At 48.6% G+C, this 23,246-nt stretch overlaps 1 protein-coding gene across 4 annotated transcripts in view; it reads left to right on the top strand.

The window, feature by feature from the left end:
• garnl3 (GTPase activating Rap/RanGAP domain like 3) overlaps positions 1–23,246 on the top strand; it is a 347,312-nt gene that overhangs the window by 74,382 nt on the left and 249,684 nt on the right. For all 4 annotated transcript variants that reach the window (XM_033049272.1, XM_033049275.1, XM_033049274.1 and 1 more), the window contains exon 2: positions 5,900–5,969. In XM_033049272.1, the coding sequence (XP_032905163.1) occupies positions 5,900–5,969 (70 nt within the window). The remainder of the gene's footprint in view (positions 1–5,899; positions 5,970–23,246) is intronic.

Below are 23,246 nucleotides of genomic sequence, written 5' to 3'. Positions count from 1 at the left end.
GGCAGCATCTCTGGAGAGAACGGATGGGTGACGTTTCGGGTTGAGACCCTTCGTCAGACTGATGTCAGTGGGGAGGGAGATGGATAGATAAGGAAGTGTAAGGTGTGAAAAAAGGACAAAGGGAATGCGGTTCATGGAAACTGTAGAATAGAGTTGTTAGCTGGGAGAAGGTAACAGCAAAGCAAACAGAGATAAAATGTAGTTGGAGACAGTAAGGCTGGTGGGAGAACTGGGAAGGGGGAGGGGATGGAGAAAGAGAGAAAGCAAGGGTTACTTGAAGTTAGAGAAGTCAATGTTCATACTGCTGGGGTGTAAGCTGCCCAAGCGAAATATGAGGTGCTGTTCCTCCAATTTGCGCTGGGCCTCACTCTGACAATGGAGGTGGCCCAGGACAGAAAGGTCAGTGTGGGAATGGGAGGGGGAGTTAAAGTGTTGAGCAACTGGGAGATCAGGCAGGTTTAGGAGGACTGAATGGAGTTGTTCAGCAAAACGATTGCCGAGCCTGCGCTTGGTCTCGCTGATATACAGGAGTTGACACCTGGAACAGCGGATACAGTGGATGAGGTTGGAGGAGGTGTAAGTGAACCTCTGCCTCACCTGAACAGACTGTCAGGGTCCTTGGACAGAGTCGATTGGGGGGGTGAAAAAGGGACAGGTGTTGACTTCTCTAACTTCCAGTAACCTTTGCTTTCCCCCTCTCTTCATCCCTCCCCCATCCAGGTTCTCTGACTAGTTTCAATGTCCTCCTGATTAAATATTACTAATTGTATGCCTCGTTGTCACCTTCCCCTCAGCTGACAATCTACCATTTTACATTTCCCAGATCATTGTCCCCTCTGATCTGTGTTTTCACACCTTGCCCTTCCATATCTCTGTCTGCCTCTCCCCTGACTCTCAGTCTGAAGAAGGGTCCTGACCGGAAACACCACCTGCTCCTTCTCTCCAGAGATGCTGCCTGACCCGCTGAGTTACTCCAGCACTGTGTGTCTAACTTCGGTGTAAACCAGCAGCTGTAGTTCCTTCCTCCACCACATCACCCAGATCCTGGCCTCTCTCCACTGGCTCCCTGTGCGGTTCCGTATAAACTTCAAGATTGTCCTCCATGTCTACAAACCCTCAATGGGCTTGCCCCCACCTACATAAAAAGTCTTCTCACCCACCACTCCACCTCCAGGCCCCTCAGATCGGCCGACTTGGGGTTGCTGAATATCCCACGGTCTAGGCATAAGCTCAGGGGCGACCGTGCCTTTGCGGTTGCAGCCCCTAGACTGTGGAACATCATCCCCTTTCCCATCAGAACTGCCCCCTCCATCGACTCTTTTAAGTCAAGACTAAAGATTTATCTTCAGTGGCTTGCAAAGGTTTTCATACCCCTTGAACTTTTCCACATTTTGTCACGTTACAACCACAAACGTAAATGTATTTTATTGGGATTTTATGTGATAGACCAACACAAAGTGGTGCATAATTGTGAAGTGGAAGGAAAATGATACATGGTTTTCAAATTTTTTTACAAATAAAAAACTGAAAAGTGTGGCATGCAAAAGTATTCAGCCCCCCAGAGTCAATACTTTGTAGAACCACCTTTTGCTGTAATTACAGCTGCAAGTCTTTTGCAGGTGATGCAGTCCACAGTTTCACCCCTGCAGGCTTATTATTGTCATGTGTACCGAGGTACAGTGAAAAGCTTTGTTTTGTAAGTTAATATAAAATCTGTGTAGGAAAGAATTGCAGATGCTGGTTACACCGAAGATAGACACAAAAAGCTGAAGTAACTCAGTGGGTCAGGCAGCATCACTGGAGAGAAGGAGTAGGTGACGTTTGAGTCGAGATCCTTCTTCAGACCATAACACTATACATAAAAACAATCAAGGTTCAGCACGCAACAAAAGCTTTTCACTGTATCTCGGCACACGTGACAATAAACTAAACTCAAGTCAAACTCCACTACAATAGGTGGAGCAAAAGGGAAGATACAGAGTCCAGAACATTATTCTGCTGACGATAGATATAAAAAGCTGGAGTAACTCAGTGGGACAGGCAGCATCTCTGGTGAGAAGGAATGGGTGACGTTTCATAGAAACATAGAAAATAGGTGCAGGAGGAGGCCATTCGGCCTATCGAGCCAGCACTGCCATTCATTATGATCATGGCTGATCGTCCCCAATCAATAACCCGTGCCTGCCTTCTCCCCATATCCCTTGATTCCACTAGCCCCTAGAGTTCTATCTAACTCTCTCTTAAATCCATCCAGTGATTTGGCCTCCACTGCCCTCTGTGGCAGGGAATTCTACAAATTCACAACTCTCTGGGTGAAAAAGTTTTTTCTCACCTCAGTCTTAAATGGCCTCCCCTTTATTCTAAGACTGTGGTCACTGGTTCTGGACTCCCCCAACATTGGGAACATTTTTCCTGCATCTAGCTTGTCCAGTCCTTTTATAATGTTATATGTTTCTATAAGGTCCCCCTCATCCTTCTAAACTCCAGGTTTCAGGTTGGGACCCTTCTTCAGACTTATTCTGCTGATTAAAACCAAGCCATTTTTATTTAATAGTCCTGCATTTACTCCAACTTCATACAAATGACAGCCTAGCTCCAACAAGAACCAGAGGCTTCATATTCCGTTTATAACTTGGGAAATCAAATAACATTATTTACCATTCATCTTTTTGGTTTGCCTCCAGTTGATTTATTACAGGTGTCATTAACCTTCAGAGTGTAGCTCAGTTACAGGAGACTTCAATTGTAAGCAAAAACACAAAGTGCATGAGAAACACAGCGGGTCAGGCAGCATCTGTGGCGTTAACGGATAGATGGCGTTTATTATGGTAAGATGAATGGATAAATGGTTAGATAGTCGACCCCTCTTTAGAAGAACATTGTTCGTCCATTCCCTCCACAGATGCTGCCTGACCCTCTGAGATCCCTTTGTGTTTTACAGTCAAACAGTGTGAAAACAGGCCCATCGGCCCAATGTGCCCGCACCAACCAACATGTCCCATCTGCACTCGTCCCACCTGCCTGCGTTTTGCCCATATCCCAACAAACCTCTCCTCTCCATGTACCTATCTAATTGTTTCTTAAACGTTTCTTAAATAGTCCCTGCCTCAACAACCTCCTCTGGCAGCTCGTTCCACACACCCACTTCCCTTTGTGTGAAAAAGTTACCCCTCAGATTCCTATTAAATCTTCATCCCCTCACCTTAAACCTATGTACTCTGGTTCTCGATTCCCTCACACTGGGCAAGAGACTCCGTGTGCCTACCTGACCCTTCCTCTCATGATTTTCTACAGCTGCATAAGATCACCCCTCATCCTCCTGCGCTCCAGGGAATAGAGTCCCAGCCTGCTCAACCTCTCTCTCTCTGTACCCGTTCCAACATTTGTTAAAAATCCCAGCAGCTGAAACTCCTTGTGCTTTAATCGCAAGTGCTTGTGAGCCTGACCTCGTCCGAATACCTTCACCTTGTGCTGCCCAGATTGCCACTCTGTGTGTCTGCATTGTCGTATCCATGCAGAGAGCTCAGGGGACTATGCTGTTGCAAGGAATTATCATTGTGGAGGCAAATAAGGACCATTCCCCACAGCCAACAATGGACCATTGTGGGCTCCACCGTTCCCTGGTTGCCGGCCTTGATTTGTCCTTTTGCATACATTTCAATCATTTATTCTTATGTGCCTTCATATCTTTCGCTTCCCTGTCCCCTGACTCTGTCTGAAGAAGGGTCTCGACCTGAAACGTCACCTATTCCTTGTCTCCAGAGGTTCTGCCTGTCCCGCTGAGTTACTCCAGCATTTTCTGTTTATCTTCGGTGTAAACCAGCATCGGCAGTTCCTTCCGCATTTCCCTAGTTCCCTTCACATCCCTCAAGTGTTTCAAGTACTGTCCCAGTGCTTCTACAGATGCACCATACAAAGCATTTAATCGGGATACATCGCAGGTTGGTTTGGGAACAGCTCCATCCAAGACCACGAGAAATTGTAGCGAATTGTGGACGCAGCCCAGACCATCGCACAAACCAACCTCCCTTCCGCTTACTCCATCTATATTTCACGCTGCCTCGGCAAGGTCAGCAGCATAATCAAGGACCAGTCTCATCCTGGACATTCCCTCCTCCCTTCTCTAATCAGGCAAAGAGGTTCAGAAGTGTGGAAACGCACACCTCCAGATTTGGAGACAGTGTTATCAGGCTGTTATCAGGCATCTGAACCATCCTATCAACAACTATAGAGAGCAGTGCTGAGCTACCATCTACCTCATTGGAGACTCTCGGTCTATCTTTAATGGGGCTTTACTGGACTTTATCAGATTCAGATTCAGATTCAACTTTATTGTCATTGTGCAGTGTACAGTACAGAGACAACGAAATGCAGTTAGCATTTCCCTAGAAGAGCGACATAGAATATGAGCAATAAATAAATATATTTACGTGCATACAGTCATAGTAGTGCAATAATTTTTTTCCTGGTGGAAGGAGTGTCTGGGGGGTGGGGGGGTGATTGGCAATCATCGAGGTACAGTGTTGAGTAATGTAACAGCTGCAGGGAAGAAGCTGTTCCTGGACCTGCTGGTCCGGCAACGGAGAGACCTGTAGCGCCTCCCGGATGGTAGGAGGGTAAACAGTCTGTGGTTGGGGTGAGAGCAGTCCTTGACACTAAAGGTTGTCCCTTTATCCTATATCCGTACACTGTGATAGTAATCACGTTTGGTCTTTCCGCTGGCTGGTTAGAACGCTACAAAAACAGTTCACTGCACCTGCATGCGACAATTCACTGCACATGACAATAAATTAAGCTCAACATCATGAAGTTTCTAATGTGTAGGAAGGAAATGCAGATGCTGGTTTAAACCGAGGATAGACACACAAATCTAGAGTAATTCAGCGGGTCAGACCGTATCCCTGGAGAAAAGGAGTAGGTGACGTTTCGGGTCAAGACCCTACTTCAGACTGCGAGTGAGGTGAAAGGGAAACGAGAGATATACAGGATGATATTTCATAATGATTATTTCTGTCTTTCCGATCGGAATATTTACTCAATATTGCCGGGGTGCTCTCCTCCCTGTGGGAATATTTGTCCCGTCGTGCTCATGGTGGAGCTCGTTCCGTCATTGTCTAGTTTGGCGTTGTCCTCAGTCGGCTCCATGAGCTGATTGCCTCGTGGAACAATGGGACTGGGAACCGTGCAGTCTTTCCCAAACTTCACAAAGCTGCTGGGGATCTCATAGAAACATAGAAACATGGAAAAACGGTGCAGGAGTAGGCCATTCGGCCCTTCGAGCCAGCTGATCGATCATGGCTGATCATCCAAAATCAGTACCCTGTTTCTGCTTTCTCCCCATGTCCCTTGATTCCGTTCAAGCTCTCTCTTGATTGGGGATGATCAGCCATGATCACATTGAATGGCGGTGCTGGCTCGAAGGGCCGAATGGCCTACTGCACCTATTGTCTATTGAAAACATCCAGTGAATTGGCCTCCATTGACTTCTTGGAGGTTAATTAAAGTAATGGAAGATTGGGAGTGGGAATTAGCTGAGAGAGTTGATGCACACTGCAGTCAGATCAAACCCACGACATGGTTCGTCTTCAAGATAAGATTCTGAAATGTAATTACCATTGACCAGTATCCTTGAAATTTTTATCGATTTCACGATGACATAATAACTAACTGAATCGGTGGTTTCAATCTCCAGGCTCGTGCATTCCAGATTTATATATTGTTTGGGGGTTAATAGTTCTGCGCTGGGCCATCATCACCGATGTGGGCTGGAGAAGTCGTCCACACGGTTTGAGATGCGATGGCAAGAGGGATGGGTTGAAACTTGTTTTCTGGCCCTGAGCTGTTTTCCTTGTGAGGGACCTTGTAGGATGCATTCACCGATGAAGCCTTTCTCTTCCAGCTCTGCCTCAGAAGACCTGGGTTGCCGTCGAGGGGAGTTCAGCAGGAAACACTATGGTTCTGTGGAGCTGGTAAGTCAACGGAGTCAATGTAAGCCAACTGCAGTGGAGATGTGTGGTGCTCGGACAGAGGTTGTATCATGTCTTCAGGACGTCCCCCCAAGTGCTTTAGAGCCAGTGGTGAGACCATTTGTGCCCAGTATGAGCTGCAAACAACAAATTTTGTAATGATAAGCATATTCAGTTGAGGAACGCACTTTACCGAAACAACGGAGTTAACTCTTCTGTTTGTTGAAATAGTGCAGTGATATTCTTAACATTTAAGGAAGAACTATTGGCCAAGGTAGTGTGTCAGTGCCCACAGTATGATTAAAACTCACTAGTCCCACTAGTGGGAGAGTTTTGGACCTGAGGCCAGCGCCTCGGAAGAACAGGATGTGCCTCTACAAAGGCGATGAGGAGGAATTTCTTTAGTCAGAGGGCGGTGAATCTGTGGGACTCATTGCCGCAGACAACTGTGGAGGCCAAGTCAATGGATATCTTTGAGGTGGTGATTGACAGATTCTTGATTAGTACGGGTGTCAGGGGTTATGGGGAGAAGGCAGGAGAATGGGGTTGAGAGGAAGAGATAGATCAGCCATGGTGGAGTAGACTTGATGGGCTGAATGGACTAATTCTGCTGCTACGACATGAACTTATGACATATTGTGAAGTGAGAGCGCGACCAATTTAGCCACGAAGAATTGAAGTCCCTCTGGCTGCGTAATGTGAAGCATGCTACCTTTTTATTTTGCACAGTTAGCTTTAATAGCTTCAGCATTAATAAATCTGAGCAATTAACCTTTCTTTGATATTAATATTTATGCAATATGGATAGGATGTGAAAAATTAATCTTGTGCAAAACTGAGCCAGTGGTAAACCAAAGAATGTTTCTATGCGTTAACTACCTTTATGGGTGAGAAATCGATACAGTCAATAATTCAGTGTTCACTGCGTTTCTGCGGATTTATCATGCCCATGTTTGCCTTGGCTTGGATTGAACAATCAATCGAAGTTAGACACAAAATGTTGGAGTAACTCAGCGGGACAGGTCGAGACCCTTCTAACTGATTTGACCCGAAACGTCACCCATTCCTTCTCTCCAGAGGTGCTGTCTGTCCCGCTGAGTTACTCCAGCATTTTGTGTCTATCTTCCATTTCAACCAGCATGTGCAGTTCCTTCCTGCACTTGAAATATCAATCTTGTGTTACTTGCCACTTGCCAATCTTGTGTTAAGGGCCTGTCCCACGAGCATGCCACTCCATGCGGCAAGCGCGACGTGGTCGCTTGAGCCGCACGGCCTCACGGGGCCGGTCCCACTTCGATCGCCAGAGCCATATGGAGTTGTGTGGAGCTGGGCCCGACATCGCGCGGAGATCCGAAAAACTGACCGTGTTCAAAAATTCCGCGCGGCAACGGCCTACCGGCCTGCAGCCGCCTCGACGCCGTACGCACTGCCTCGACGGGCGTGCGCAGCGTCTCGACGCCGTGAGCACGTCTTGACGCCGTACGTCACGCGCGAACTTCCCGCGGACTTCGCTCGAACTTCACGTCACTCACTCGACCTCCGCGCGGCCCCCGCTTCTGGTTTGGTCGCGCTCGCCGCATACAGGTCACATGCTGGTGGGACTGGCCCTGTACTGCAGTTGCTTCCTGCACTTGAACTATCAATCGGCAGGTATTACTTGTGCAGTAATCTTTTCACGGGGTGGAGGGAGGGGGAGGGGGAATGTGGACCTTGCTGGGGCGTTGGGAACGATGGTCCCTCTGTGGGTGGTGGTGAAGGATGTGCGGCCGTCTGTGAGATCCAGTGCCCGCACTCTACCACCATGTGTGGTGCTCCTGGACTGGAATTCAGTGACTGCAAAGTGACTGCGATCTATTTATGAAGCTACATATGACGCTAGAGGCACCGATGTTCCCCTGTATCTAATGGGGTCGCTCCTATGTGGGGTCGAGCTCCCGAGATTGCAAAACCTTCTCGCCTAGGTTCAGCTCCCCCGGTCTTAAAATGTTGAATAGAAATCGTGGAATACAAAACAAGTGAAAAATATTTTGGCATGCACCCTTGCTAGCTGCAGGGCAGCTGCGGTTAAGCAAAGTGCAAAGTACTTTTCATGCAATTCAATATTATTCAAGCTCGTGGATCTTTGTATATACTATCGGTATTTTTTTAACCCCTTGCATCTCCTTTCACTGTGAAGCTTGGTTTAGTTTAGTTTAGTGGATAAGGGCGGAAACAGGCCCCTTCGGCCCACTGAGTTCATGTCGACCAGCGACCCCCGCACACTAATGCTATCCTGTGCACTAGGAAGAATTTGCAATTTTTATTGAGGCCAATTAACCTACAAACCTGTACGTCTTTGGAGTGTGGGGGGGAAACCAGAGATCCCAGGCAAAACCCACGCAGGTCACAGGCAGAACGTACAAGCTCCCTAGACAGCACCCGTAGTCAGGATCGAACCCAGGTCTCTGGTGCTGTGAGGCAGCAACTCTACCGCTGCGCCACCGTGGTCATTTGAAAGATGTTGCTAAACCATGGCAGGCAGCCAACCCAAATTTGGGATGCAAGAAATGATTCAGAACCCGGGGAATGGAATGAATATGATGGCCATTTACTTGAATATCTTTACTGCATTAGTCAACTACATTGGTGATTACTGGATAACCTGCAAAGCAAAGCTGATCACTGTACCTCGGTACACGTGGCCATAATTAAGCTGAACCAGTGCAGCTGTCTTGCAGTTCCAGTGACCCAGGTTCAATCCCAACCTCCAGTACTGTCTGGGTGGAGTTTGCACGCTCTCCCTATGACGACTGGGTTTGCTCCGGGTTCCCTCCCACACCTCCAAGATGTGCGGGTTTGTGGGTAAGATGTCCCCAGTGTGTAAGAGAGTGGTCGAACCAGCTGAGGAGTTGGTGGGAGCGTGGGAGGGAGGAATGAGATTGGTATCAGATTAGTTGTCGACATGGACTCGATGGGCTGAATGGTCCATTTCTGTGCTGCATGACACTATGACTGGGCATGTTAACGATGAATTCCACACGAGAAAATGAATTATTTCATTTCCTCAATAAGACGTAGCTTCACGATCTACTGTAATAGAGAGGAGTCCTGAGCTACCGGCAACCTGCTTTGGAGACCCTCGGATTATCTTTCATCCGACGTTGCTGGCTTTATCTTGCACTGAGCGTTATTCACATTATTCCCTTTATGATGTATCTGAACACTGTGGGCGGCTCGATTGTAACCATGTATTGTCTTTCCGCTGACTGGATAATACGCAACAAAAGCTTTTCACTGTATCTCGGTACACGTAACAATAACCTTAACTAACTAACTAACAATCTTAACAAAATAGTGATAAAGGGCAGCAATTGAATTGACTTTCTTGGGAAATACAAGAGATAGATTTGCCTCTGTGCTAATTTTGGTCGACATCCATTAGGCTTAGTTTAGTTTAGAGACACAGCACAGAATCAAGCCCTTCTACCCACCGAGTATGCACCGACCAGCGATCTCCGCACACTAACACTAACACACACACACACACACACACACACACACACACACACACACACACACACACACACACACACACACACACACGCACACACACAATAATTTACAATTTTACTGAATAATGTGTAAAACTGGACGTCCTTCGAGCGTGGGAGGAAACTGGATATCCCGGAGAAAGTCCGTAAGCCAGCACTAACAGTCGGCATCGAACCCGGGTCTCTGGCTGTGAGGCGATAACTCTACCGCTGCGCCACCGTGCCGCACAGATGAGTTTTTAAGCAACAGGCTGGGCATAGTTCCTGGTCCAACATGAATTAAAGCAAAAGGGGAATGGGGTTGTCTTCTCGCTAACACCCTTGTAAAGCCAGTCACAAACAACTAATAGAGAAATACACAATAACAGCATTGAGAATCAAATAGCCTTGAACTGTGAAATGCATGGGGAGGTGAGGACGCAGCACTGTAGTGGTGGCAGAGGTCCCTGCTCCAGGTCAGAGATTTAAGATCAGGGGCGAAAGATTTAATGGGAACCTGAGGGGTAACCTTTTTACACAAAGGGTTGTTGGCAGGTTTAGATGGATATGGGCCAAACACGGGCAGGTGGGACTAGTGTAGATGGGGCATGTTGGTCAGTGTGAGCAAGTTGGGCCGAAGGGCCTGTTTCCATGCTGTATGACTCTATTTGGGCGGCACGGTGGCGCAGCGGTACAGTTGATGCCTTACAACGCCAGAGACCCAGGTTGATCATGACTGCGGGTGCTGTCTGTACGGAGTTTGTACCTTATCCCCGTGACCACGTGGGTTTTCTCCGGGTGCTCCGTTTCCTCCCACACAGTGTCCACGTTAATTGGCTTTGTTAATATTGCAAATCATCCCTAGTGTGTAGGATCGTGTTAGTGTACGGGCATCGCTGGTCTGCTTAGACTCGGTGGACCGAGGGGCCGGTTTTCATGCTCTATCTCTAAACTAAACTATGACTCTTTGACCATGACTGGGTGGAATGTCCAGTCTTCCCAGTCCTCATTCTGTCTCAAGTCCTGCCCAATTCTCTGGCGGTAAACATAGATAATATGTAGTAAAGGGAAATCTAAAGAGAAAATAAAATGCTGGAGGCACTCAGTTGGTCAGGCAGCATCTGTGGAGGGAAATGGACAGGTGGCGTTTCTCGTTGGGACCTTTCTTCAGACTGTCCATTTCCTTCCTCAGATGCCAGCTGACCCGCTGAGTTCCTCCAGCATCTTGCTTTGTGGTCAGGATTCCTGCATCTACAGTATGCTGTGTTTAGGTTTATTATTGTCACAGGTACAGTCGAAAAGCTTTGTTTTGCGTGATATCTAAACGTCAGATAACACAATACGTCAATCCAGTCAAACTCAAGTACAATAGGTAGAGCAAAAGGGAAGGTGCAGAATATAGTTCTCAGCATTGTAGCGCACCAGTTCCAGCGACAAAGTCCAATGTCCGCAATGGGGTGGAGGTGTATCGGACAGTACCCTAGCTTATGTAAAGCACTTTGGCCAACGAGAGTTGTTTTTTAAGTGTGCTATATAAATAAATGTGACGACTTGATTCATGGAAGGACCGTTCAGAAGCCTGATCAAAACAGAGGGGAAGAAGCAGTTCCTGAGCCTGGTGGTGCGCACTCTCAAGCTTCTGTTCCTTCTGCCCGATGGGAGGTAGACACAAAAATCTGGAGTAACTCAGCGGGACAGGCAGCATCTCTGGAGAGAAGGAATCGGTGACATTTTGGGTCGAGACCCTTCTTAAGGCTGATGGGACCAGGGAGATGGAATGAACGGGGTGGAACAAGTGTTTATGTTGGCTGCTTTTCCGAGGTAATGTAAAGTGTGGATGGATTCTATAAGGGGGGAGTCTGGTCTGTGTGATGGACTTGGCGACATCTGCAAGGCACTGCAAATTTCTTGCGGTTTTGGGCAGAGCTGTTCCCAAACCAAGCTCCACCTCTCTCTCTCGAAAGGAAAATGTAATTTTAATTTGACATCCATGAATCCGTTGGGTTGTTGTACGATTCCTTCTGGTTCACCTGCGTGCTTCAGGAAAGGAAACCTTCCACACTTGCCTGTCACCACCTGCGTGTAGCTCCAGACTTTCCCAACATGTTACTGCCTCTTCGCATCAGGGTTGGGCGATAAATGATGGCTTGGTAAAGATGTACACACCTCCAGACAAACAACAATGGAAAGCACTACCTGTCTTCATCCATCCAAACCCCCCCCCCCCACCCCTCTTTTTCTCAGTGCCCCCGCATCCATTTATCCCCTCCCCATCCCACTCCACCCCTCCAACCTGACAAACAGCCATCCACCATTACTTTCTGGCATCTCCCATTCAGCCACTGGTTTATAGGTTAATTGGCTTAGTATAAATGTAAATTGTCCCTAGAGTGGGTAGGATAGTGTTAGTGTGCGGGGATCACTGTCTGGCGCAGACTTGGTGGGCCGAAGGGCCTATATCCATGCTGTATCTCTAAACCAAACTAAATAAAATGATATTTATTGATCAATCAATAGACATACAACATGGGAACAGGCTCTTCAGTCCACATTGACCACCCATTTACACTAATCTTACATTAATCCCGTTAAAAAACAATTCTTCCCACATTCCCATCAATTTTCTCCACATTCAAAGCTGTTTCCATGCTCTATAACTCGATGACTATTGCTCTGTAAGGAGTTGCCTTTGAACACCCATCGTTGGCTCGATGGGCCGAAGGGCCTGGTTCCGTGACGTATCTCCAAAATAAACTAAACCAGTGGATCCGGGAACTGCTCGGGGCTGCCTCGAGGTTCCTGTTGTCAGTAGACTCCACGGAGGTCTGACTGGAGTCTCCCTGAAGCTGGGCGGCAGAAGGCAACAGATGGTGGAGCAGTGAGGACAATGGTCGGCCACCTTTCTCAAACTGTGCCTCGTCGGCCTACATGGGGATGATAAATTCAGGCAGGTTGTGTCATCCTTGTCAGCCGGCCTGAAACGGCAGTGGTGGCACGGTGGCCCAGCAGGAGAGCTGCAGCCTCACAGCGCCAGAGACCCGGGTTCAATCCTGACTACGGGTGCTCTCTGTACAGAGTTTATACGATCTCCCCATGACCTGCGTGGGTTTTCTCCGGGTACTCATGTTTCCTCCCACATCACGAAGACAAACAGGTTTGTAGGTTAATTGGCTTCGGTAAATTGTTCCTAGTGTGCAGGGTAGAATGAATGTGCTGGGATCGCTGGTTGGCGGGACTCGGTGGGCCGAAGGGCCTTTTTCCATGCTGTCTCTCTAAACTAAACTATACTAAACTAAATACAATTTGTAAATTGCCCCTAGTGGGTAGGCAGTTGATGCAAAAGTGGGATAAGAGAGAACTAGTGTGAACGGGTGATCGATGGTTGGCGTGGACTCGGTGGGCCGAAGGGCCTGTTTCCATGCTGTATCTCTGAACTGAGCTGCCCTGGGCCCAGCCACTTGGAGTACTTGGGGAACAGCGACGCACTGCTTCTTCCCGAGGCACAGACTCTTCATCCAGACAAGCAGAGGCCAAACCCCAGCTCGCAGTTTGAGAACTAACTTTGGATCGTTAGGTGAAAGGCCAGGATTAATAGATTGACGGAGAACCTGCTGTAAAAACCCCTGCCTGAAGGGGAGTGGTGACATTCACACAGAGAGCGGTGAATCTGTGGAATTCTCTGCCACTGAAGGTAGTTGAGGCCAGTTCATTGGCTAAATTTAAGAGGGAGTTAGATGTGGCCCTTGTGGCTAAAGGGATCAGGGGGTATGGAGAGAAGGCAGGTACAGGATACTGAGTTGGATGATCAGCCATGATCATATTGAATGGCGGTGCAGGCTCGAAGGGCCGAATGGTCTAATCCTGCACCTATTTTCTATGTTTCTATGCCTTCCCAGCCGTTGCGACGCTCCACTAAAGTCAGCCATCGTCCTCCGCCTGTTCCACCGTTGAGGTCTTGGTTGGATTGCTCTTTGTCAGAGACCTCCCCCTCGACCTTACCGTCATGGGTGGCCCTACCAGGAGCATAGCTCCAGACGGCATCGCTCATAGTTAGACCAAAACCGCTGCACAATTTCTGTTGTGTGCTTCTTATCACATCTGTAAATGTGACCCCTTCGGCCCGCGACTTATTCTAACGTTCCGTTACTGGAACAGTACTATTGATCCCTTCTGTTGGTTCAGAGCGGATGATATCATACTTAATTGCATTGAAATCTAAGTGCCAGACTTTCGCCCAAGCACTTAATCCATCAAAGGCTCTCTAATCTTACGGACCCAGTGAACACCACCAGCCTCTGTCAGAAACACATTTAGAACAGTGACAGTCTATTGAATATTTTGAGTTGCTAATAAAATATGTCGATAAGTCCAGGGAGCAGCCCCTATCCTGTGCAGCAACTTAGTTTAGTTTAGAGATACAGTGCGGTGGCCTTTGCCCACCGAGGCCGCACCGACCAGCGATCCCCGCACGTGAACACTACCCGACACGCACTATTGAGATTATTTTTACATTTTTACACTTATACCAAGCCAATGAACCTTCAAACCTGGACGTCTTTGGAGTGTGGGAGGAAACCGGAGATCTCGGAGAAAACCCCACGCAGGTCACGGGGAGAACGTACCGACAAGCACCCGTAGTCAGGATTGAACACGGGTCCGGGCGCTGGAAGGCACCAGCTGTACAGATGTGCCACCGTGCCGCCATTACCTGCACTTCCATCAACCGGAGGACATGGATATTTTTGGTGCTACTTGACTGTTTTGTCAAACATGCGCTCGGTCTGCCAAGGCCTGTGGATCTTTCAGTTGCTCACCATTTTAACTCCCATTCCCATTCCCATTCTGACCTTTCTGTCCCGAGCCTCCTTCATTGCCAGAGTGAGGTTCGTGCTTCTTCTTCTTGCATATGGCGTGCACAGCCTAAAGTTGTAGGCCAACTTGTTCTATTTGATCTTCCTTGATTGTGCATGCCAGGTTGATTGCATTCGTCGAAACAGGGCGGACCACGTGAAGGTTGCAATCTCCCACCCCGTGAGGCCCCATGCATACTGGGGGAACAACACTTCATATTCTGCTCGGGTACCTTACAACCCAATGTGTGGTCATTGAATTTCCATCTCAGGCGGCACGGTGGTGCAGCGGTAGAGTTGCTGCCTCACAGCCCCAGAGACCCGGGTTCCCTGTCCACCTGTGTTGTTTGTATGGAGTTTGCACGTTCTCCCCATGACTGCGTGGGTTTTCTCTGGGTGCTCCGGTTTCCTCCCACATTCCAAAAACGTACAGGTTTGTAAGCTAATTGCCTTTGGTAAATTGTCCATAGGGTGTAGGATAGAATGGGGTGATCACTGGTCGGCGTGGACTCGGTGGGTCGAAGGGCCTGTTTGTATGCGGTATCTGTAAAACTTCAGGTAACCCCCTTTACACTCTCTTTCTTTGCTGTGTTCTCCACCTCTACCTTGTGGCCCTCCCAGTTCTCACGCCACCTCCCAGACGCCCCACCTCCCAGTCACCCTGCTCCTTTCCTCTCCTTCATATCCTGCTCTCCGGTTGTGATTCAGTTGCTTGATAACAAACAGGGTAGAAACTGTCCCTGAATCTGGATGAGGCCAGGTGAGTAAGTGGCCAGGGTGCTGTTTGAAGAACCGCCCCATCCCGAAAAACATCATCTGTCCATTCCTTCCGGCAGGGACCCCGACTGTCCTTTCAGGTTAGGTAGAGGTTCACTTGCACCTCCTCCAACCTCATCTACTGTATCCATTGGTCAAGATGTGGACTCTTATACATCAGTGAGACCAATCTCAGACTGGGATATCGTTTCTCTCCGCCCGCCTGAACCTACTTAATGTCCTGGTTGCTGGACACTTTAATTCTCCTTCCCATTCCCACCAAAGACCTTGCGATAGACACAAAAAGCTGGAGCAGCAGGCAGCATCTCGGGAGAGAAGGAATGGGTGACATTTCGGGTCGAGACCCTTCTTCACCCACTCCTTCTCTCCAGAGATGCTGCCTGTCCCACTGAGTTACTCCAGCTTTTTGTGTCTATCTTCGGTTTAAATCAGCATCTGCAGTTCCTTCTTACCCACACAGACCTTTCTGTCCTAGGCCTCCTCTATTATCAGAGTGAGGCTAAATGTCAATTGGAGGAACAGCACCTCATATTTCATTTGGGCAACTTACAGTCCAGTGGTATGAATATTGATTTCTCTCACTTCAGGTAGCCCCGGCATTCCCTCTCTCTCTATCCCTCCCCAACCGAAGTCGCACCAGCTTTTCGTTTTCACCCTACAAACATCCTACAATGGCCCGTTTCCTTTATCATAGTTACTTTTTTGCATGTCTTTCATTCATTGTTCTTTATCTCTCCACATCATCGTCTATATCTCTCGTTTCTCATATCCCTGACCAGTCTGAAGAAGGGTCTCGACCCGAAACGTCACAATAGACAATAGACAATAGGTGCAGGAGTAGTCCATTCGGCCCTTCGAGCCAGCACCGCCGTTCAATGTGATAATGGCTGATCATCCCCAATCAGTACCCCGTTCCTGCCTTCTCCCCATATCCCCTGACTCTGCTATTTTTAAGAGCCCTATCCAGCTCTCTCTTGAAAGTATCCAGAGAACCGGCCTCCACCGCCCTCTGAGGCAGAGAATTCCACAGATTCACAACTCTCTGTGTGAAAGATACCCTTCTTCACCCATTCCTTCTCTCCAGAGATGCTGCTTATCCCGCTGAGTTACTCCAGCATTCTTGTGTCTATCTTGTGTCTGTGAATAAACTCTGAAAGGTGGACTGTTCATCAGCAAGTGTTTTCCTTTTGAAGTTGCAACGCTGAAAAATTGACTGAGAAAGACGGATGCAAACAGATTGAAGGGATGTGATCATGGAGTGGGAATGGGAGTGGGAATGGGAGTGGGGTAGAACAATATTCTTCCTGCAAACTTGCCCAGTATCCATCCTCATTAATCTTCTCTGCACCCTTTCCAGCTTGACATCATCCTTGAGCTTAGTTTATTGTCACTGGAGTTGCAAACTTTCTCACTCCCAAATAAGGGACAAAAGGTCAAAATACGGGACAAATTCCCCGATGGCAATTCGTTGACCGACTCGGCCGTGGCTGGGTGAATGATGAGTTGGCCCGGGTGCTGGACTGCACACAAAGCCCAGCCGGCGGGCCAGCTGAGAAGTTTTGACCCGGGCAACGTCGTGCGCAAAGTCCGGAACCCCGTCCAACTCATGAACCGATGATCAGCCATGAGAAGGAGGGGTGGTGGTGGTGTCGGCGGTAAGCGAAGGTCCGAAGGCCAGAAAGCTGGCCGGGCTGCCGACCGACGGGTCCGCGGGCGAGATGCTGCTGCTGCACTCCATGGGCTGCACTACGTCGGGACGCGTGAGGCGGGGCCGGACACGGCGCTTTGACCTGACAATCCCCTCGACCCGAGTAGTAGCAGACAAATACGGGGCAAGGGCAAACCAATTTAGTCCAATATACGGGACGTCCCGGCTAATACGGGACAGTTGGTAACCCTAAACTCACGTGTACCGAGGTACAGTGAAAAGCATTTGTGGCGTGCTAACCAGTCAGCAGAAAGACAATGCATGATTACAATCAAGCCATCCACTGTGTACAGATACATGATAAAGGGAATAATGTTTAACGCAATCCAGTAAAGTCCGATCAAAAATGTTCAGAGGGGTAGATAGTAGCTCAGGACAGCTCTCCAGTTGTTGGTAGGATGGTTCAGTTGCCTGATAATAGCTGGGAAGAAACTGTCCCTGAGCCCCTCCAATTCCCTTTCCCCCCCTTTCTTTCCACTCTCCCTGTCCCATTCTACCCACACCCCTCTGTCCGCCTCAGCTTTAACGCCACCTCTCTTTATCTGGCACACTCTTGTCTCCTTCTCGCCTCTCGCACAGCACACTTCTACAGTCCTACCGACAGCACTTGTGGGCCAAAGCGCCTGTTCCTGTGCTGTAATGTTCTATCGTCTGTTGGCAACGATCTGGGTAGCCACGTGGCATTGTGCCGGCTCTCTGCTGTGCCCACCATTGCATCTGTTTCATGGGTGCTGCCATCTGCTGGTGGCTGGGCTGCCAGGTCTTGCTCTGGGCTTTTATTTTAACGGGGATCTGGGTGGGTGGGGGTGGGTGTTGGGGGGTGAGGGGGGTTTAGTGGTGCAATTTCCTGGGTGCCACTTTGGTCACCAGAGGTTGCTGCCGGCAAGTTTGTTATCACCAGTCCCACGGACGTTTCCGCCATTGCAGGGGACATTTAAACCCCTAGCGTTAGTCTGCAGTCACATGGCCTGGACATAAGGTTCAAAGGTTCAAAGGTTCAAAGGTTGATTTATTGTCACATACACCCAGATGTAGTGAAATTCCTTTTGCCAATGCAGCACATAAGAAAGAATACAAACATAACAATAATAAATAGCTTTAACATAAAAACATCCCCCCACAATGGTTCCCATTATGGGGGAAGGCACAAAGTCCAGTCCCATCCCCAATGTCCACCCATAGTCGGGCCTATTGAGGCCTCCACAGTTGCCTCTACGGAGGCCCGATGTTCCAGGCTGTCCTCGCCGGGTGATGATGTTCCGGTGTCGGGAGAGTCCTCTCAGCGGCATGGCAACCCTGGAACGGCCGCCTCCCTACTCGAGACCGTGCCTTCCGGAGCTGGTAGGCCGCGAGGACGGGTCGAAAGTGCAGCCCGGAGAAAAGCTGCATCTCCGACCAGGTAGGGACCCTGAAAATTAGTTTCCCCCTTCCCCCCCCCCACACATAAAAAAGCTAGAACTCCTTAAAAACAAAACACTAAACTAACTAAAAATAAGAAAAAAGAAATGAAAAACAGACAGCTGCAGGCTAGGCAGCCATACCCCCTACAGGTCGGCGCCTGACCTTAAAAGAATCATGAAGGAATAAGAAAGGGAACTAAGAGCAGGAGTGGACCATTTGGCCCTTCAACCTTTTTCCAGCAGAGTACATCATCGTGGCTGATCTTTAAACCCAGCTCCTCTTCTCTACCTCCATATCCCTTAATATCTAAAAACATAGAACAATGCAGCGTGAAGCAGGCCCTTCGGCCCACCTTGTCCAGCTTAGATCATACCATTAGATCAATAGACAATAGGTGCAGAAGTAGGCCATTCGGCCCTTTGAGCCAGCACCGCCATTCAATGTGATCATGGCTGATCATCCCCAATCAGTACCCCGTTCCTGCCTTCTCCCCTTATTCCCTGACTCCGCTATTTTTAAGAGCCCTATCTAGCTCGCTTGAAAGCATCCAGGGAACCAGCCTCCACCGCCCTCTGAGGAGGAGAATTCTACAGACTCACCACTCTCTGTGAGAAAAAGTGTTTCCTCGTCTCCGTTCTAAACGGCTTACTCCTTATTCTTATACTGTGGCCCCTAGTTCTGGACTCCCCCAACATCGGGAACATGTTTCCTGCCTCTAGCGTGTCCAAACCCTTAACAATCAGAATTAGGGGGTTCAGCCCATCAAGTCTACTTCGCTATTTAATCATGGCTGATCTATCTTTCCCTCTCAACCCCAATTCTCTTGCCTATTCCCCATAACCTTTGACTCAAGAACCTATTAATCTCCACTTTAACTGGGCTGATCCCGTTTGCCACTTTTGGTGTGTTGCTCTCTCAAGCCTTCCTAACCATATATCTGTCCAAATGTCTATTGTAAATCGTAAATATATCCATTTATATAGCTTCCCTTGGCAGCTCGTTCCAGACACACTGTGCACTGGGTGAAGAAGATGCTGCTTGAGGTACAGTAACTCTAGACATCCATGGAGATGAATTGAGTTGAAAGGTGCAGGATGGAAACAGGCCAAGTCCATGCCGACCATCACTAACCCGTTCACATCAGTTCTATGCTATCCCACATTCTCATCCACTCCCTACACACTAGGGGCAATTTAAGCCCCTGTCCCACTTTCCCGAGTTACTCATGAATTCTCCCGAGTTTTCCTCTTGATTCAAACTAGGAGAATTACGGTAATAGCCGTTCGTAGGTACTTGGGGTTATTTTTTTTACTCGTGGACATTTTTCAACTTACCTGATGCCCCGAGTACCTACGGCTGGCATTACGAGCCGCTACGAAATATCTACGGATGCCTATTCACGCCACGCTATTGAAGCAAGGGGAAAACTCGGGAGAATTCGTGAGTAGCTTTGGAAAGTGGGACAGGCCCTTTACAGATGGCCAGTTTACCTACAAACCCGCACGTTTTTGGGATGTCAGAGGAAACCGGAGCACCCGGAGGAAACCCACGCCGTCACCGGGAGAACGTGCAAATTCCACACACAGACAGCACCTGAGGTCGGGATCGATCCAGGGTCTCTGGCGCTGTGAGGCAGCAGTTCTACCAGAGCTCTCTGCTTTGAATGAACTCATTGACCCAGCATTCTCTCCTCCATTCCCCATGGTAGAGAATTCATGATGTATTCCAACCTATGAGGGAAGACATTTTTCACCATGTTAATCCTAAACCGCAAAGTCATAGCAGTTCTAACCAAGCATGGAAACAGGCCCTTCGGCCTAACTTGCCCACACCAGCCAACATGTCCCAGCTACACTGGTCTCACCTCCCTGTGTTTGGCCCATCTCCCTCCAAACCTGTCCTATCCATGTACCTGTCTAACTGTTTCTTAAACGTTGTGCGAGTCCCAGCCTCTAGCAGCTCGTTCCATACACGATTCCCCTACTCTGGGCAAGACTGTGTGCATCTACCGATCTATTAAGATTCCAACTTCAAGTCAATGGTCTAAGCTTCTGAATGATCTAAGCACCAGAACGCAAAAGCAGGCGGCACGGTGGTGCAGCTGTAGAGTTGCTGCCTTCCAGCGCCAGAGACCCGGGTTCAATCCTGACTACATGTGCTGCCTGTATGGGGTTTGTACGTTCTCCCCGTGACCACGTGGGATTTATTATTATTATTATTATTAACATTATACTTATGGGCGCCTTTCAAAGACTCTCAAGGACGCCTTACAAAATTTAATAAGCAGATTACAAAGCATATAAGCAGATATGTTTATATATATGTGCTCCGTTTTCCTCCCACACTCCAAAGACGTACAGGTATGTAGGTTGATTAGCTTCTGCAAATTGCAAATCGTTCCTCGTGTGTAAGAGAGTGCTAGTGTACGGGGTGATCGCTGGTCGGCGCGGACTCGGTGGGCCGAATGGCCTGTTTCCGTGCTGTATCTCTAAAGTAGAAGCTGAACCATACACAATTCCGCAGAGGGTGACGTTTTCTTTTACATTTTTCTCGGTCATCTATTGCCTCCCAGGACTGTTTAAGAAGGAACTGCAGATGCTGGGAAATCGAAGGTAGACAAAAATGCTGGAGAAACTCAGCGGGCGAAGCAGCATCTATGGAGCAAAGGAATAGGCAACGTTTTAGGCCGAAACATTGCCTATTTCCTTCGCTCCATAGATGCTGCTGCACCCGCTGAGTTCTCCAGCATTTTTGCCTCCTAGGACTGTTTGGGCGATTACAGTTGTTTTTAACATGAACCAGCTCCCAGGCAGATTTGTGGAAGATTAAACTGGCAGCTCACTCTTAATTAATTGCTTGATGTTTTTCTGTCTAAAACGTGTAGGTAGCTTAATATTTAAAATTCATGAATATGATTATGATTGATATCTTCTGGGGACCGGCAATTTAGTTAGATTATCCTAATAGAGTGAACATATCTATTGGACAGCAATAGTATTGTGTATTTCTGCCCTTTGATTTTGATAGAAGTGTACACTCTGCCACTTCCTGTGAGACAACTCTGTGACAAGGGACACCTCTGCTTCCAGCACCACTATGGATCCACCACGGTCAAAGTTTTTCGAAAAGTTGCAGAACCTACCTGGGCCGTGAAGGCCCGCTGCCCTGGCGACGGCACTGGGGTGGGTTTGCAGGGTCGGCCCTGGCCTGGCGATGTTGGCAGATGTCTCCTACCGCTCCATGCTGCTGGCAGGCCACGTACGATCCACTACTCCGGCCCAACTTCTGTGGGATCCAGTGGCCCACCTCCACTCTCCCTCCCCATACCGCTTCACTATACCTCTCTCCCTATGCGCTCGCACTCTCCCACTCGTAATCACACACCCCCTCCCCTCCCCTCCCTCCCCTCCCCTCCCCTCCCCTCCCCTCCCCTCCCCTCCCCTCCCCTCCCCTCCCCTCCTCTCCCCCCCCTCGCCCCCCTCGCCCCCCTCGACCCCCCTCCCCTCGACCCCCAATGTGTTGAGCCGATAGTTTTCTGCTGTTGAACGATTCTCCCCATTAAAAAAGGGACCACAAATGCTGACTGTCCAAACATCTCATGGACTGCACGGCTTTGTTCCACGTCATTGTCAGATTCAAGGATGATCAAAGGACCTAATAAATTCAGACATCTATGTGTTAAGGGGCTGTCCCACTTGGGCGACCTAATCCGCGAGTTCTGGCGAGTTTGCCCTCGACTCGTACTCGCAGCATGGTCGACACGAGGTCGTAGGAGGTCTTTGTAACTCTTCCTCATGCTCGTGAGTGGTTCCCGCGTACTCGTGGCCTAAAGTAGGTCGCGGCGGTTTTTTCAATATGTTAAAAAATGCCCACGAGTAAAAAAAGGTCGCCATGGAAAAAATCGATACTTTTTTCACTCGTAGGTTTAGTCGTAGTAGGTCGGCGTGTTAGTCGTAGATAATCGAGGGTAGTTGAAGGTAGTCGAAGGTAGTAGTAGATAGTCTTCATCATAGTCGAAGGGAGGTCGAAGGAGATCGAAGGAGGTCGCCTTTCCTCTCCACTATTCGATGTCCAATTTCCCCAAAATTAGTCGTAGCTAGTCGAAGCTGGTCTTCAACATATTCGAAGGAGGTCGAAGGAGGTCTTCTGCATAGTTGAAGGAGGTTTTCAACATGTCATTTTTTTAAACTCTTCTAAACTCGCCAATTAGGTCGCCCAAATGGGATAGCCACTTTAAGCTGATTTCAAGCCATCATTTTGGTGAAAGGTCCTGGGCAGTTGTTGAGAACTGGCATCAATTCTGTTCAGAGATGCAGCGCGGAGAGAGGCCCTTCTGCCCACCGAGTCCATGCTGACCATTGATCACCATTCACATTATGTATAGGAAGGACATTAGATGCTGGTTTGCACTGAAGATATACACAAAACGCTGGGGTAACTCAGCGGGTCAGGCAGCATCTCCGGAGAAAAGGAATGGGTGACATTTCGGGTCGCGACCCTTCTTGAGTCAGAAGAGGGGTGTCACCCAACATTTCATCTAGTCTTTTCTTCAGAGAAGCTGCCTGACCCACTGAGTTACTCCAGCGTTTGTGTCAATCTACCTGTTTAAAGTTCTATGTTATCCCACTTTCCCTGCGAACTCCACAGTAGACAGCGCTGTAGGTCAGGGTTCAACCTGGGTCACAGGAGCTGTGCCACCGTGCGGCCACCATTTTTGCTACTACATTGAAGCAGTCCTGCACTTTCACTGCCACCATTAAATTATTTGTTAGTAAATGAAGTGATTTATTTAACTAACTGAATTTTGGGATGCATACTGATGTTTCACAACCTTTCTTTGAGTTTAGTATAGTTTAGAGATACAGCATGGAAACAGGCCCTTCGGCCCACATATTGTATGGTTGATCAACCAGCGATCACTCTATCCTGGTCCTATCCTACACACTGGGGACATTTTACACAAGCCATTTAATCTACAAACCTGTACGTCTTTGGAGTGTGGGAGGAGACTGGGGCACCTGGAGAAAACCCACGC

Source organism: Amblyraja radiata, chromosome 32, assembly GCF_010909765.2.
Source record: "Amblyraja radiata isolate CabotCenter1 chromosome 32, sAmbRad1.1.pri, whole genome shotgun sequence".
Lineage (NCBI taxonomy): Eukaryota > Metazoa > Chordata > Chondrichthyes > Rajiformes > Rajidae > Amblyraja > Amblyraja radiata.
This window is presented reverse-complemented; position numbering and strand designations above follow the sequence as displayed.